This window comes from Electrophorus electricus, chromosome 14 (assembly GCF_013358815.1).
Source record: "Electrophorus electricus isolate fEleEle1 chromosome 14, fEleEle1.pri, whole genome shotgun sequence".
NCBI lineage: Eukaryota > Metazoa > Chordata > Actinopteri > Gymnotiformes > Gymnotidae > Electrophorus > Electrophorus electricus.
The window spans coordinates 18,806,424-18,822,395 of record NC_049548.1 but is presented as its reverse complement, the minus strand read 5'-3'; the positions used below and the strand labels follow the sequence as shown (position 1 = coordinate 18,822,395).

At 42.3% G+C, this 15,972-nt stretch overlaps 1 protein-coding gene and 1 long non-coding RNA gene across 2 annotated transcripts; both read left to right on the top strand.

Moving 5' to 3' along the window:
- The first annotated feature begins 1,706 nt into the window (after positions 1-1,706).
- On the top strand, positions 1,707-2,534 carry LOC118242409. The gene is made up of 3 exons (XR_004776843.1): positions 1,707-1,747; positions 2,047-2,088; positions 2,488-2,534. It is a non-coding gene; the product is annotated as an uncharacterized LOC118242409 (long non-coding RNA).
- A 311-nt stretch (positions 2,535-2,845) lies between these two features.
- On the top strand, positions 2,846-15,716 carry cmn (calymmin). The gene is made up of 22 exons (XM_027009186.2): positions 2,846-2,885; positions 2,993-3,049; positions 3,356-4,078; positions 5,112-5,165; positions 5,280-5,330; positions 6,025-6,081; positions 6,931-6,984; positions 7,284-7,319; positions 7,661-7,711; positions 7,827-7,856; positions 10,025-10,090; positions 10,456-10,524; positions 10,650-10,835; positions 11,188-11,247; positions 11,361-11,423; positions 11,544-11,615; positions 11,793-11,858; positions 11,959-12,024; positions 12,328-12,408; positions 13,123-13,152; positions 15,149-15,202; positions 15,321-15,716. The coding sequence occupies exons 2-22, from the start codon at positions 2,995-2,997 to the stop codon at positions 15,323-15,325; spliced, it is 1,929 nt and encodes a 642-aa protein (XP_026864987.2). The 5' UTR covers positions 2,846-2,885; positions 2,993-2,994; the 3' UTR covers positions 15,326-15,716.
- The last annotated feature ends 256 nt before the right edge of the window (positions 15,717-15,972 follow it).

Genomic DNA, 15,972 nt, shown 5'->3' with positions numbered 1-15,972 from the left:
TAATATGCTACATACATGATCTAAATTGGAGAACAATTTATGAACTTGATTTTTTCAGAAATAATGTAATCTTCACTGGTCAACATTTGAAGGATTTTTTGTTAGGGGTATACCATGCCACTAGAACAGTGTTTTGCAAATTAACCAAAGTATTTCAACAAAACCTTTATTTAGCAGAAAACGCCATGAGCAAAATTAGACAACAGCAATGACTGTAGCACAGAGAAAAATTACAACTCATTTTTCTGAAGGTAACAGTCACCAATCAGTAGGAAGTTTGCAGGCCATTGCTTTGAATGAGTTCAGGACATCATTAGCCTCTCACACTGCTATGGGGTGACTTTGGTCCACTTTTCATGCAGTCTCTTCCACAGTTCAGTGACTGCTGGTTTCTTGACCATAACTTTGTGACCAAGGATTTTCCAAAGGTTTTCTATTGGGTTTAGATCAGGACACTGGGCTGGCCATTTCATTGTTTCCATGGTTTTCAGTTTCAAGGAACTGCTTTACCCGTTTTGACAGAGGGTATTGCATGAAAATTGCTGGTTGATTTGAGTGATGAACGCAAGGAAGGAACCACATGTTGCAGAAGGATCTGATGCACACTTGCATTCACTCTGCCATGTAGCTGTGCGAGAGGTCCAATTCCTGCTGCCGAAAACATTTCCCAAACCATGACACTTCCTCTACCCTTCACTGACTTCTTTACATACTTTGGGTTCAGTCTTTCCCCAGTTTGTCGACAAACAATTTTTCCCATCAGACCCAAATAAATTAAACTTGCTTTCATCACTAAAGTGAACTCTGGACCACTTCTCTGTCCACACAACATGTTCCTCAGCAAAGGTTAGTCTAGTCTTTTGATTCTTTCTGCTTATGAGAGGTTTGGTCACTGCAGAGTGGGCTTTCAATCCAAATGCTCTTAAACATCAAGACACTGTATGACGAGACAGCTCCTTACCCTGTTCAATGCTGAACCAGTGAGCAATTCCAGCTGCAGTATTGAACCGATTACCCATGGAGATTCTCTGCATTATCCTGTCCTCGCTTGCATTTGTCTTTTGTGGATGACCAGCCTTCTTGGGGGACTTGAATAAGTTTGTGATGATGTAAAAATGCAATAGTCTAGAAATCACAGATTTGGAACAACCAGCTTCCCTTGCTATGGCTGATCGGTTCACGCCTTTGGTCTTCCTCTAGACAACCTACTGCCAGTGGGTTTCAGTCACTTTGGAACAGCTCACCATCTTGCAAAATCAGTGAAAACTGGAACGTTAGGCTGCCAATTAAATAGGGTTTGTCAGATAATTAAGGAAATTAGAACCAGGTGTCAGATTAACACCAATAACTTGCAGGTATCTGAAAGTGTTCTCTAAATTTGATCAGTGTTCTTTTTCAGTTCTCATTTAAATTTTTTATACTGTGCTTTAGAATATATACAACTCATGAAATAAGTTTAAAATATTGCTCTTTTACTTCTGTTAGGTTAAATTTACATAGGACTAGACAGTGACCTTGACATTTAGGAAATTGATCTGCAGTGTGTGTGTGTGTGTATATGTATGTGTATGTGTGTGTGTGTGTGTGTATATATATATATATATATATATATATATATATATATATATATATATATATATATATATATGGTAACAGGAATATTTAACCGTGTTCCTGTACTGTGGATTTTCTTTAGGCTATGGTACTGGAGTTAGTACATTGAATTCACAAGGAGCTAAACCTACAGGTAAGGATGTTTTAATATTTACATTTCTGACATTTAGCGCACACATTTATCCAAAGCAACTTAGTTGTACCAAGTACAACTTGAGCAATTGACGGTTAAGGGCCTTGCTCAGGGACGCAACAGTGGTACCTTGGCAGTGGTGGGTCTTAAACTGGCAACCTCCAGATTACCAGTACAGTACCTTTTAACTGCTGAGCTTCCCTTGCCCAGTTATACTCCCAGTTATACTCTGCGTTCTCGTAATTTGCACATTCACTCTGTTTAACGAGGTGCTATAATTACTCAACATCATTCTTCAGGGTATGGAGTGTCTGCAGCAGCCAACAAAGGGCCCAAGCCAGGTAAATTACACTTAATTACAACCAGGTAAACTGCACTTAATTACAGCCAGTTAACTGACAGTTGCATACAGCCAGGTAATTTAGTTACAGCCCTCTTCCCATCTCCAATGTTGTCTAAAATATCATTTTGGGTTTGGCTCCTTGTCCTTTCTGAGCTTCAAGTCCAAATAACAGTCAATGATGGTAATTTACAACTATACATAACCAGGTAAATCACAGTTAAGGCCAGTCATATGTATTACAGTTAATGATGGACAGGTAAATTACATTATTAACATTGTATTGTTAAATATATCCAACTACATTATTATTAAATAGAGTCTTCTTATGTACAAAGGTATTTTAAATGTCTAGTCAAATTCATCCCACTCTTCAAAGTGAATGTGTTGTGTTAAACAGGACATGGGGGGTATGCTAATGCAGGAAGCGTTAAAGGACTAAAAGCAGGTACACTGTTTCAATCTGGTCTATTCAAAAATATTTCTGAGATAAAACATACTTGAAACCATTTTCCACATTTATGCTGTCGGATGCATTGTTATCCTAGGATATGGCGGTGTGCCCACTGATTATGGACCCAGACCCAATGGTGAATATGCACTGCTTTACTTTATATGTTCTACGCATAATCACAGAAAAGAGCAGAAATTTAGGTACTGAATCTGTATTCAGGGAATTCGCTAGATACTTATAAAGCAATCTTTAGCCAGCTAAGATCAGGATCTAATTCTGTATTTCTCTGCGTCTCACAGGATATGGATCTTATCCCAGTGTAGGCACTAAAGCCTTTAAACCAGGTAAACCAGCTCAGTCTGATCACACTAGCTCTGTCTGTCAGAGAAGATGGCATGAACGTCGTAGCTTGTGTGTAGAAGAATTGGTTCATGTGTGATCTCCTGCCTAGGGATGAGTGCTGCTGCTGGAACTGGAGCAAACACAGGAGCAGGCATCAAGCCCAATGGTAAATCCTCATCGCACAGGCAGATCAAGCTCTGTAATATATCAACAATCCTAACAAACATAGCACTCCATCCCAGTGTTTTCTGAGTGTCAGTTAGAGGTCAAGGGCAATGCAGTTTTGAGACTGCGATTGTCTGAGTTGCCAGTACTCAGTTTAATAAATGTAAACGGATGGCAACAATATGTATTCTCTGCATATGCTTTGTACTTTATATATTTCTTCAAATGTGTTATGGACTTCAGTATCTGCTAAAAAAAAAAAAATAATAATAATAATTTATTTTTGGCCATCTCCATTGATTTTCAGGCTTTGGAAACAAGGGACCTAAAGTAGTGAGTCTAGGCCCTGAAACCCCGAGGCATCACTCAGTGACCACATACACCAAAGGAGTTGCTGCACCTGCTGAGCTTGAGCCTACTGGCCGAGTCCCTCTAACCGCCTGGCCTACTGCCGGAGTCGCATCGCTCCTGACCAATCAGAAGGGTCCAAAGCCTCAGACGTGGGAGGCTCCTTTGACTCTGCACAGTGAAGTGCCAGAGCTTGCGGGGCGTGTCCCCCAGGAAAAGCCTGCCAGGCCGGCGGTGCCAGGGTTGGCACGCGTGCGTCCCCAGAGCAAGCTTCCCAAACCAGTTGCTCCAGTGCTGCCTATCTCACAGGGACAGGTTCCATTCCACACTGCAGGCCTCATCCCCACCAGGCCAGTGCAACCAGCTCCGTTCCCATATGTTCCCCAGGCGAAAGCACAGAAGCCCAATTCCCAGCCCCTACAACCTGCCGAAGCCCAGCAGGCACCAGTTTTCCTGCAGGGAAAAGGTCCAAAACCATACGCCCCTGCACCAGCAGCAGTGCTGCCCCAGTCCGAGCTGCCCCGGCCCACCGAGCCCATGCCGTCCACAGGAGCTGCACCAAGCAAAGGCCTGAAGCCTATAGTGTCAGAACCAGTCCCACCACAGACCCAGTATCCTCTAGTACCAGTGGGACCAGCCCAGACTATGGCTCAACTGGATGGACTGAAAGGGGCAAATCCTGGTAAATGTAACTATTTAGATGTCAGTTAAAAAATTCCGCAAGTGAAATGTGTTAACTAAAAAGGGGTTGTGGGTATAAAATCAACAGACGTATACTCAATATTACATACTTCATTTAGTATTTGACAGAATTCAGTGTTTTAAATGAAACATAATATACAATATGTTCAATAACAAAGAATTTTAGCTGTAGGCATAAAGGAGTGACAGCTTTGGTATATTTTGGTAGTCAGGGCGGGTCAGATTTTGCTAACACTTTTTACACTCATTGTCTTCCCTTTTGGGGTATGTTTGCTCCTTTGTAATTCTAGTTATTTAGGCTTCTTACCAATTGCTGAACCAGTTAAGAAATAATTTGATGATCTCTGCTGTGGTTGGCCAGATCCATTTTGAGTTGGGTAATCTCTGCTGTGGTTGGCCAAATCCATTCTTTAGTTGGGTGAATGAATGCTGTGGGTTTATGTGTTTAATCCTTGTCTAGTTTCAGGTTCCCTCAGTTGTTTGTGTTCTGCCTTAAAGATCAGGACCTAAATACGGGCATAGACTAAGCTGTGTTTTCATTCTGTGTTGGACTTTGGCAAAAATCTTATTTAAAATTATTATTATTTTTTTTAATTTTGACATTTTATAAATCCTTCACTTCATACATCTTTATACTAATGATTATTTCTAAAATAAGTAATGATATGACATTTTCTAAATAAATAAAACAAAACAAAACAAAAAATATATATTACAAGACTTTCTAAATGCGGAATCATCCAAAGAGACAGGTAAATGTTGAAAGTTAATGCAACTGCAGACAAACTCCTAGAATGAACTTCTTTGCTGATAAACAAGAATGATGTGCTAATATGGGGGTGGTGACTTGGAGCGTTGTTACTCAGCTAGCTGGACTGATCTTCATAGATCATGTTTGACCTTCACGTCTCATAGGTGCAAACTGAGGATCATGTCGCCGCGTCTGTTTTTGCATCTATAGACTTTACTTTTATTGTCGTTTCATCATAATTTATTCTCTCTGTCCTTTTCAGAGCTGGCAGGTGTAATGCAGCCTAACAGGCAGGGCACGAAGCCTGCACAAACTGGTAATTCCAAATTTCACCTACCAAATTCGCAACCAGTTTTAACACAGAAACAGAAATGGCCAGAAAAGAAAGGCATGCACATTGGTAACAAGACTCGAAATGAATTTTGTGCAGATTGTACACTTGGAGGAGTGTCTGGACAATGGACTAAGATTCCGAGTGCTGGTAAATGCTGCACGTTACTCATTATCTTGGTAAACCCTACTAAAACTTGCATGTTGTTTTTTGACTGTTATGTTTTCTTCTACTGTCTACTATGGACGTTTTATGGTCATCTCTTTTTGTAACGGTCATAAAGTAGAAGTAAAAAAAAAGTTTTATTCCTCTAATCTTTGTTGTCCACAACTGAGTTTCAGTATAACAATTCCGTTTAAAAAGCATGTTCCTGTGTGTATGGTTCATTTTAACTTGGCATGGTAAGATGAATTAACATGCAAATGTGTGTTGTGTGTAAGGGTTTGCCTCTTTTAATGATACTATATGATTGCAAACTAAGTGAACTTGCATGGATTCCTTGAGTTTGTGTTTCAAAATTTCCACATGAGGAACCAGTTGAGGAAGTAGTGTACAGAAACCTTAAGATGTACAAAATTTTCTAATTATCAGTTAAGGTTTGAATGTTAACTAAGGGATCACTTGTTACTATTCACTTGTGAAACTGTGTGAAAAATAATTTTGGTACAGGGGAAGTGAAATGTTTAGTCATTTGTATTGTTTCTATGTGTGAGCCTTTTGGTAGCTGTAATTTCAAAACTTTTTTGCTATATTTTCTTGTTTTGATGTTCCATTGTTTTTTATTTTATTTTATTTTTTTTAAATAGTAACTGTGTTTAATAGTAATTATGTGTTTGATTCACAGGATATGGTCCTGCAGCATGGTACCTAAACAGTGGAGGAGCCAAAGCCTCTAAACCAGGTAAACCCCACCCACTATGATGTATGCATGTCATTGAGAAGGTAAAGACCTTTCCAGACACTGTTCAGCAGTGTCTTTCTACACTGTTTCTCACTGGTCAGTTTCTCACCACATGACAACTGTTGCCTGGATATTACTTGGGTGGTGGACCTTTCTCAGTCAGCGATACTGACATGGTAGTAGCATGGTAGTGGGTATTGGTGTCAGTCACTGTTAGGCTGTGAATTATTCACCACCCCAAACATCCAGCCAACAATGCTGCCATGCTGATGGAACCTACTGCTGATGAAGGGTTAGGGTCAGAACCTACCATAGATAAAGGCCTACAGGGTTGCTCCAGATATAAACATCTGCCAAAATACAGTAAATGAGATGCTTTATGGTGTTCGGTGGCATGTGAAAACTGTGGCAGCTTTACTTCGGTAGTCTTTTACGTTTACAGTATTTGGCAAGCGCTCTTATCCAGAGTGAGATGTGTATATTTATAAGTATGACCATATGTAGCCTATCCTGTGTTTTTCATAAAGTAGCCTAGACATGTCATTCACAACACCTACAGAAAGTGGCTAATGGTCTAGTACCATGGTCACCAAACCTGCTGCTGGAGAATTACCATGCTGAAGAGTTTGGGTCCAACCCCCATCTTGAAATCTAGAACTAGATCCTAGCTCTCCAGGAACAGGGTTGATGACCACTGGCCTGATATACAGCCAAGTATCATCTCACAACATGACATGCTTAATTACCTTTTCTTGTCTCAGAGGCTGTAGAAATGTACTTCTAGGATTGTGCATTGCCAAAGGTGAGGTAGACTCTGCTGAGGCTGATGTCACATGTGTCTCTACACAGGGTTTGGCCCCCTTGCAGATCCTTCTTATAGCAAAACACTGAACAAAGGGCAAGGTAGGCTAAAGTGTAGGATTTACTGTTAGATTTGCATGATGACAACCAACCCTCTACTATTTTAGTATCTTCACAAGGCTATCTAAGCTAAACTATGCTAATTAGGTGAATGAAAAGTCACCTTGCCTGGAAGCATTAGCATTTGTGTATGTTTAGGCACATTACTATGGTTTGGATGAGGATTCTTCTAATGCTAATGAACGTTCCTCTAACGAGGATGCTGTACAGTCATAGGACCTCAGGGTGTAATGTAATACTATGGTTGTTTTCATTTATTTACTATTGTCCACATTTAACAGGTTTTGGAGGATATGGAGCCAAACCCAAACAGCTGGGTAAATTATTTTTCTAACTGGCATTCACATTACTCTTTATTAATTGTACTAGCCATACTCACGTGAGCTAACAAACAAATAACAAAGAAACAGAATTTGACCCAGTCTCAAAATTGTCCCTCCGCTCTTCTCCTCGTCACTCTGAAGGTGGGTGGGGTACTACAGAACCGAGTCAGCTTTTAGCAGGGAACACTGTAAAATAATTTTTCCTGTTTTCTGTCATGACTTAGCAGAAGTGTCAGTTACAGTAAAGAAAGAGTAGTGAGGGTAGACACTGCAGCTAGGTCCAAGTATGCTACAAGCTGAACTGTTACAATAAACAGTCCTATATTTGTATTTAGGCTTTAATGGAGAAGGGCTTCTCCCAGGGACTGGCTATGGCTATGGAAATGGTAAGGCATTATGACAGTGTGGTTTGTATTAACATTTTTAAAATGGTAAATAGCAATCCATCGATGGGTTTCAATATTTAATTGCTTAAATTTCCATTGTTTTTGAATCCTCTAGTTCAAGCCGGTGTTGCAGAGGCGATCAAAGGTAAGCATATCTACACGTGTTAATTGACACAAATGTTTAAAAAAGGTGTGTGTGTGTGTTACACAATAATACTCAATGAGTATTTTATCCAAATAGGGGATATATATTGGCCTGGTGTGGGTAGGTCTCTGAGTTACAGGGCTAAATTCATCTTTCTTGTGCACTGAGATGCATCATCAGTGATGTGACCTAGGATCATTGGGTGTTTTGGGTGTTTCAACATCAGACAACCTCACTCAGTTGATCCAGCCTTGTCTCATCTTCAGTCACCCGTGGATCTGCCCTCTTGTTTCAAAGTCACCGAGTGGCCCTTTCTGCAGCTTCAGTCATGGATCTTGTGGACCTCCTCTTTGCCTTCCTGGTGAAACCAAGTAGGATTAGAGCTTTGCAAAGCCTATACAGCCCACCTCCACAGGCTAAAAGTGAGCTTCTGCACGCTTCCACCAGCTCCTGATACTTGATGTGCTTCCTCTCATTGGCCTCCTCCATCTCCATCTTCCAAGGGTAGAGTCAGTTCCAGAATGACCAGTTGTTCAGTAGACTCTGTGGTGAGGATTAAATCAGGACATAACTGTGTTGCTGTATGTGCTGGGAACTTTAACTGATTGTCGATACCAACCTTCAGTTGCCAGTCAGAGGCTTTTGGGCTTGGGCTTTTCACCAGCTTTTACACATTTGGTCTATTGCCGTTGCTGACTCTTACTGCTGCTAATGGTTGTGGCTACACTCTTTGAAATTGCCTTGAGCACCTGGTTTTGGTGAAAACAAAACTCCCATCTCCAAAGGCTCCTTAGAAAGTGTTCCAGGGATCCTCTTTCAGCACATAGAGGGCAGGAGGAAGTATTGCTCTTGCTTCAGACAAGACGTTTTACAGGATTTGTTTAGCTTGGATGAAGAATCTGATGCGGTGAAAGTCTGCCTGCCAGGTGTTATCCCAGGTAATCTTCTCATGCAGTATACTTTCCCATTTGGCCCATATGCTCCTTGCTGTCCCATTTCTACCATCCTTCTGGTGTGCACCTCCTCCACACCTGCCCACACTTCACCTTGGATCAAGTGGCTATTTACCCTTTGCTCATTGCTGACCTTGAATCCAGGAAAGCTCAGTCACCGCTTGTGCTTCAACTCTGTTTCCTGCCTGTCTGCACCTCAATCCTGGCTAATGCTTCGTTGGCATCCCTGGAGTCCCTATACTGAAGTATACATATTTTGCAACACCATAAACTCCTCAGCAAGGCAACTGAGTGGAAGCTGCAGGCTGTTGCATTGCCTTGTATGGCAACAGTTGAATAGACTGCAGGGCACACCAAGTCATCTCTGCAGATAGCTGCTGACCTTATTTTCCAAAGATTCTGCTGTTCTTTTGGGCACCACATACAAAAGCAGTGTGTGTGTATATTAAGACCTCGAACCCCCTGGTAGCCTGGTCTTGTCCATCTTTTTAAGTCAAAATCAGGTTTATTTATATAAGGCAACTGTAGCAAGGAAAAGCTCCCTTACAGCAAGAGTAAGACATCTTGAGAGGAACTAAGAATCAAAGGTGGGGCCCATCGTCCTCTGGTCGACATCGGACACTACAACAGGAACAATATAAACAATAAAGAATAAAATAAGTAATAAGCAATGGATGTCCTAAACATCATCAAACTTCATCCACTTTTCCTTGATGCTGGCTGGAGGCCACTTGAGCCAATGTTATGCACTGGACTATTATGCAGGCATTGGGAGGTTGTGGTATATGGAGGGACTGGACTCTGTGGGATGATTTCTGCCCAGGATGAACCCGTGTCCTCCCAGGCTTGGAACCTGTGCATGACGCACCTCTCCTTCTTCATGCATTTCATCCTGGCCTGACGTGCTGTTAGGACTTTCAGGTTCTTTAAAACTTTGTGTGGGCTGATGACCTTGTCTGTCCAGCTGGGTTCTCATTCTTCATCCCATCATCTCCCCCTGGGCATATCTCTGTGAAAACGCTTTTTTTGGATTTCCTAATATTGGAGGGGTATATGATGCCTTACATGTGTATCTTCATAGAGGTCTGCTACCATACAACAGAGCACTTGTTATGGCTGCCAGCCTGGACAGTAACGTTTGCATGTAGCAGCACTTTGTGAAGGGCCTTAGTGTGCTCTTTGCAGAATGACAGTCTGACTCTTGTTTTGAAACAGGAACCAGTCAGACCGAACCCCAGACCACTGAACTCGGTCCTGGAGCAAAATCTGTTGGTGCTTTTGGTACGTTCACACAGCATGTTACAATTATATTTTAAAATATTTTATGAGAATTATTTTTAAATGTTTGTGTTTACCAATATTCACACCCTCATTTTGTTTTTTACTGAGAGGCTTGTGCTGTCTTTGTTCGATAATGGGGCAAATTAAAAAAAAGGCCGTGTTTTAATAGCTGCTTGGCTGATTCAGAACACCTGTCTCCCACTCTGATGGGTGTGCCTTACGGTGCTCAGCCAAATGGCATAGGCTCAGAATTGAGTTCTCAGGTCCAATATGGTGAGAAGGTTGCCCTCAGAACACCCTGCTGTAAAAGGCATTGGTCTGCGTTGTTCTCCCAGGGTTACACTTCTGTCTCTCTCGTTTCTTAGCAGGCGTCGGTGGTCTGCCTTTTGCTGGCTCTCCAGTGGGATACAGCCCTGACCCATACGGCAGATATGGTACCCTCTGTCTTGCGTTTCCATCTGTGTGTTTTTACGAAGACCAATGTTGCATGCGTGTCCGTGGTATGGTGGGTGTGCTTTATGGCTGTCATATGTGGTCATACTTGTTTATTTCACCACAGGCAACCCCTATGGAGCTCATCCATTTGCATCTAAACCAGGAGGAAACTATGGTGGCCCATTAGGGTCAAAACCAGCAGGAAACTATGGTAGCCCATTTGGGTCTAAACCAGCAGGAAGCTATGGTGGCCCATTTGGGTCACAACTTCAGGAGCTCAGCTTGCCTCCCCAAACTGCTGGCAAATATGGTATGTCAGTTACATTCTTAACCCAGACATTACAGCGACGGTTTAGTTTAAATTGAGATTTCATAATTTCTACTTGAGGACTTCACAAGATGTTCATATCACATGCATAATATGCTTTTCAGTCATTATCTAGACATTTCTGAATGCTCGTGTACATAATTTGTGGGCAGCAGAGATTATTGGAGGTAGTATTATGCCTGTGACTGACATAAGCATTTATAAATGTATACATAATGTTGATGAGCAAGTTCTGTTTGAGTCTCACTCAAATTACATGTCCATGCAGTAAATAAATAAAAATAGAAGAAATTTACAATTGACTCTCTTAAGTTCGCTGTATGTGTCTCCTCAGGGCTTGGCGGATTAAAGTATGGGGGCCATGGTGGTGATACTACACCCTCTGGCACTTACGGTGACCAAACCAATGTTCCCTGTGTCATTCTGCCTTTTTTTCAACTCTCTTGTCTCGTTCATGAGTGCTAAAATGGTCTCTCTGTGAACTCTCTTCCTTGGGCTGTGGTCCAGGAGTAGGAGGACTGCCCTATGGTGCCAGTCTAGGGTCTGACTCTGGGAATACTGGGAAATATGGTGAGACTCTGGCAATACTGGGAAATAGCATGCAGTTACCCTTTAAACATCAAAGGGACATGCTTCTGATATACCTCAGTATGATATACCTCAGTATGATGTACCTCTCTCACATTATAGGCCCACCTGCTGTACCTTATAGTCCTGAGTCTGTGAGCCTTGGTGGTGATACTAAATCAGGTGTGAAGTATGGTAAGAACCCGTTTGAAGATGCCCAAGTTTGTCATAAAAATGATATGAGAGTCATTACAACTGAAATCCCTTCACAATGTTTGGAAATCAAACATTTGGATCTGAAATTTTGGTGGGTTGTTAAAATGAACAGAGACCACAATTTGCCATCTCATTGTTTAATCCTCTGTTTGGCAGGTAATCCGGCTCTGGCCTTTGATGCTCTTGGTCCAGTGACGGATGGGAAGTCCATTGATCAGCCTGGTGTGTTTCCTTATTCCCCACTATTGTTTATTCAGCCTCATCAAGGCTGCGTTCATGATGTCCCATAATTCTTCACTTTAATGTCATGATGTGTTTGCAGCATTGCCATATGAACCTCTGGCCCCTGGGCCTCAGATCGACGGGGTGAAATCTGTAGACCAGTTCGGTTAGTAGGCATTCCTCACTGTTGTACTTTTAAAGCTAAAAGAGAGAATAAAGGCACTTTTGAATATATTAGACCAGATCACACATGTATAATTTAATTAACTTCTTATAGGATTTGAATTGTTGCATGTTGCACATAGCACCTTTTAAAGTAGACATTGCATGTGGAACCAGTTGGGAGAATTCAGTAATGATTTTTGTGCAGTTCCTATCAGACACCATGAGGTGTGTGTGTGTGTGTGTGTGTGTGTGTGTGTGTGTGTGTGTGTGTGTGTGTGTGTGTGTGTGTGTGTGTGTGATCCAGGAGAACGGGAGATCCCTCCACAGCATAACATGGGAATTGTAGATGGATTCGGAGAACGGAATGTCAAAACGGACAAATACGGTATGGACTGTGTGTGTGAGTGTACACAGATGTGCAAATGTTTGTGTCACAGTTCTTTATTTGAAATATCAGAGTTGTTTCTACTGTTTTCAAGCTTTTTCTGTTGATTTTAAAAGGTCTTACACACTCTTGGTACCTGTAGTCCATTTTTCAACATGTGAAAGTGTGTCTGACATGACTGTTTAATTTGGCTGTTAGATATGTCTGATATGGCTGTCTGATATGACCAATTTGTGACTTGTGCCTCTTCCTTATTGTGAAAATAACCAGTATCCTGCTTAAATGTGTGGCCAGCACAATTTTCCGGAGAGTTTTATGAGAACTAACTTGTACTGCACAGTGAATGTTATGTGATAGAGCGCCCCTTCTGGTCTAAAGCAGATCTACCATTGAAAAGGGCATTTAGATATCTCTTATATTTATATAGAAAATATTTTTAAATGTTTGTAATTAACAAATTGATCTAAAAAATCTAAGTCCTTTAGCAAGGAAAATCCCTTTCTGTTTAAAGGTGGTTGGAGTGTCATTACTTTCTGCTTCTGTACTGTCATTAGTCATGTAAACTAGGCAATAATTTAATCATTTTATAAGTGCATATGAGAATATTATTGCACCTTTAATTCTCTTCATGGTTGAATGTTCTAATATGTAGCAATTGTTAATGCATTTTTAAACAGTGTCTGTAGTTAACTAATCTTGTGTACTTTCTTACAGGAACAGGAGCAATTGGAGTACAAGCAGAGGGTAAATGAACAAAAAAAACACCATATTTCTCTTATTGTGTATATTTACATAAACAATTATGTACCTTATGAATGCAGGAATATGTATACATAAAGTGCAATGGTATACACACATGCGCACACTCCACCTCTGTCAGCTAAGCAGCCTCATTTTTCTGAGCTTACGCTTCTTTGCTTATTATCTGTAACCATACTGTTTGTTCTCTGCTTTTCTCTCATGCTTTTCCTACACCTCACTCTTCACTTCTCTATTAATCCCTTTCTTTCACACACGCTCTTCTTTTTATCTTTTCACTGTTGTCCTTCTGTGCCTTCCTTCCTTTCCTCCTCAGTCATCTCTTTTCCTGCTGTTCCGCCCACTGGCCCTGCTCCCATCGACCCAGCTGTTCCCTCATTGGTTCCGGCTGTCTACGGCCTCTCTCTCGATGGCTTCTCCTTCCCGCCCACTGCTGTGCCTGTGGTCATGGCAGGCCCGTCCGAGGCCGGCCCAGAGGTGACCTCCTCTCTGGCACCTTCTCAGGCGGGAGTGCCGCCTCCTGTCACGTTTCAGCCCACCGCCCCTGAGCAGACCCACACACTGCAGCCCTTCCAAGTCCACTCCCACCCGCAGAGCACAGCGTGGACAGGTACCCCACCACAGGAGAGAGATGAGAGCCGAGGGATGAGGGAGAGGGAGGGGGGAGGGAGAGGAGGAGGAGGAGGAGAGGAAGGGATGCGAGAGGGGGAGGGGGGAGGGAGAGGAGGAGGAGGAGGAGAGGGAGGGATGGGGGAGGGGGGAGGGAGAGAAGGAGGAGGAGAGGGAGGGATGCGAGAGGGAGAGGAGGAGGAGGAGGAGGAGAGGGAGGGATGCGAGAGGGGGAGGGGGGAGGGAGAGGAGGAGGAGGAGAGGGAGGGATGCGAGAGGGGGAGGGGGGAGGGAGAGGAGGAGGAGAGGGAGGGATGCGAGAGGGGGAGGGGGGAGGGAGAGGAGGAGGAGGAGGAGAGGGAGGGATGGGGGAGGGGGGAGGGAGAGAAGGAGGAGGAGAGGGAGGGATGCGAGAGGGAGAGGAGGAGGAGGAGGAGGAGAGGGAGGGATGCGAGAGGGGGAGGGGGGAGGGAGAGGAGGAGGAGGAGAGGGAGGGATGCGAGAGGGGGAGGGGGGAGGGAGAGGAGGAGGAGAGGGAGGGATGCGAGAGGGGGAGGGGGGAGGGAGAGGAGGAGGAGGAGAGGGAGGGATGCGAGAGGGGGAGGGGGGAGGGAGAGGAGGAGGAGAGGGAGGGATGCGGGAGGGGGAGGGAGAGAAGGAGGAGGAGAGGGAGGGATGCGAGAGGGGGAGGGGGAGGGAGGGATGAGGGTGAGAGAACAGGGGTCCTTAAAAGTTAAGCTTACATTTTCAAAAATCAGTTTTTCCATATTTTCCTTATTTTTCCAAAATTCCCTTACTAACAGCTTTTATGTAATCACCAAGAGCTGTTAAAGTGGATTGTTAGTGGGAGCTTTTATAAAAAAATCAACAGTGGGTAATCGGTACCAGGTACCAGGTTCTAACTGTTAATTAAGCCCAACTGTCTGGGTGAAGTGCAGTGAGACAGGAGGTGTCTTCACACTGTACACTAAGTTCATGAGTCCTCATACAGTTCTGGCTTTTTGCTTGCTTCTCATGCCATTGCAATTTCCTTGAAATGTCCACACATGTCAGGCTGCACGCAAGACTGTGGTGCACTGCAGTTGGACATGTCCATGTCCAGCACAGTGTGATGATTTCCCAGCACTGACATACCTAATCACACTGGGCTTGAAACAGACATCACACAGCATTTGCTGTTGTCTGATTTCTCACCTTGCATTCATCTTGTACTTTCACTCATTTATGAGTTTGAAAGGTATTGGCTATAAGAATAAACACACAGGAAACATGATGTTGAACTAAATAAAATCTCTAAAAACCAGAGCGTGTTTTACATGTAGTAGCTAGTGACTGTTTTATCATTTTGATGTATTAAATATTTGCTCTTTAGGTTCAAAGGAGAGTAAATATAACCTGATGGGATTCTTTGGGAATGGATATCAAGGTAGGGATGATGTCATACTGTGTTGATTTATTCAGTTTATTCTACTGTATCTTTAAACTTAATTTGTATCTCTCAAACTCCCAAATCACTCCCTTCTTCCATTTTTTTTTTATCCCAGGATGACGCTGAAGAGGAAGATGTGCATTAATAGTGCATTATTGATGTTTTTAGTAATTATTGTGTATTTATCATTCTGTTGACACATTTTTAATGTTTCTTTGTTTTTTTAAGCAAAATATCCCCTTTAGTCATTTTCACAACCGCCCATTTAACTTTCATTCGGAAACAAGATAATTGCATGTACCATAGGGTATAAATAGCGCGAGGCTTTTTAAATATATTGGGCGTTTCATCTGAATCTCCGTTTCTTCTGTTTTCGTTACGTTTGTTCAGATTACCGTGTTTGTTTACTTTCTCCTGTTTGTGTCTACATGTTTAACTTTTGTGTACTATTTTGTAACTCGGAGCAGAATAATTTATTTAGGGCAATTGATTTCGATTTTTTTCTTCCTGTGGCAAGGAACTTTTTAATTTTTAGACTGTTCAGTTTGTAATAAAAAAAAGTGTAACACTAAAATCTCCATCTATTTATGATTATTTTGCGTTTTTCTAATTTTTGTCCATTGATGACTAGGCCGGCTGTTAAATAGATCATTAACTTTGAAGTGACCGTTTGATTTGGACGGCACTCGAAATGTTGGGATGAATAAACGTATTGAGAATCGCGCCATTTTAGGCCGTTAATCTTTTGCTGATTGGACGAAGGTTAG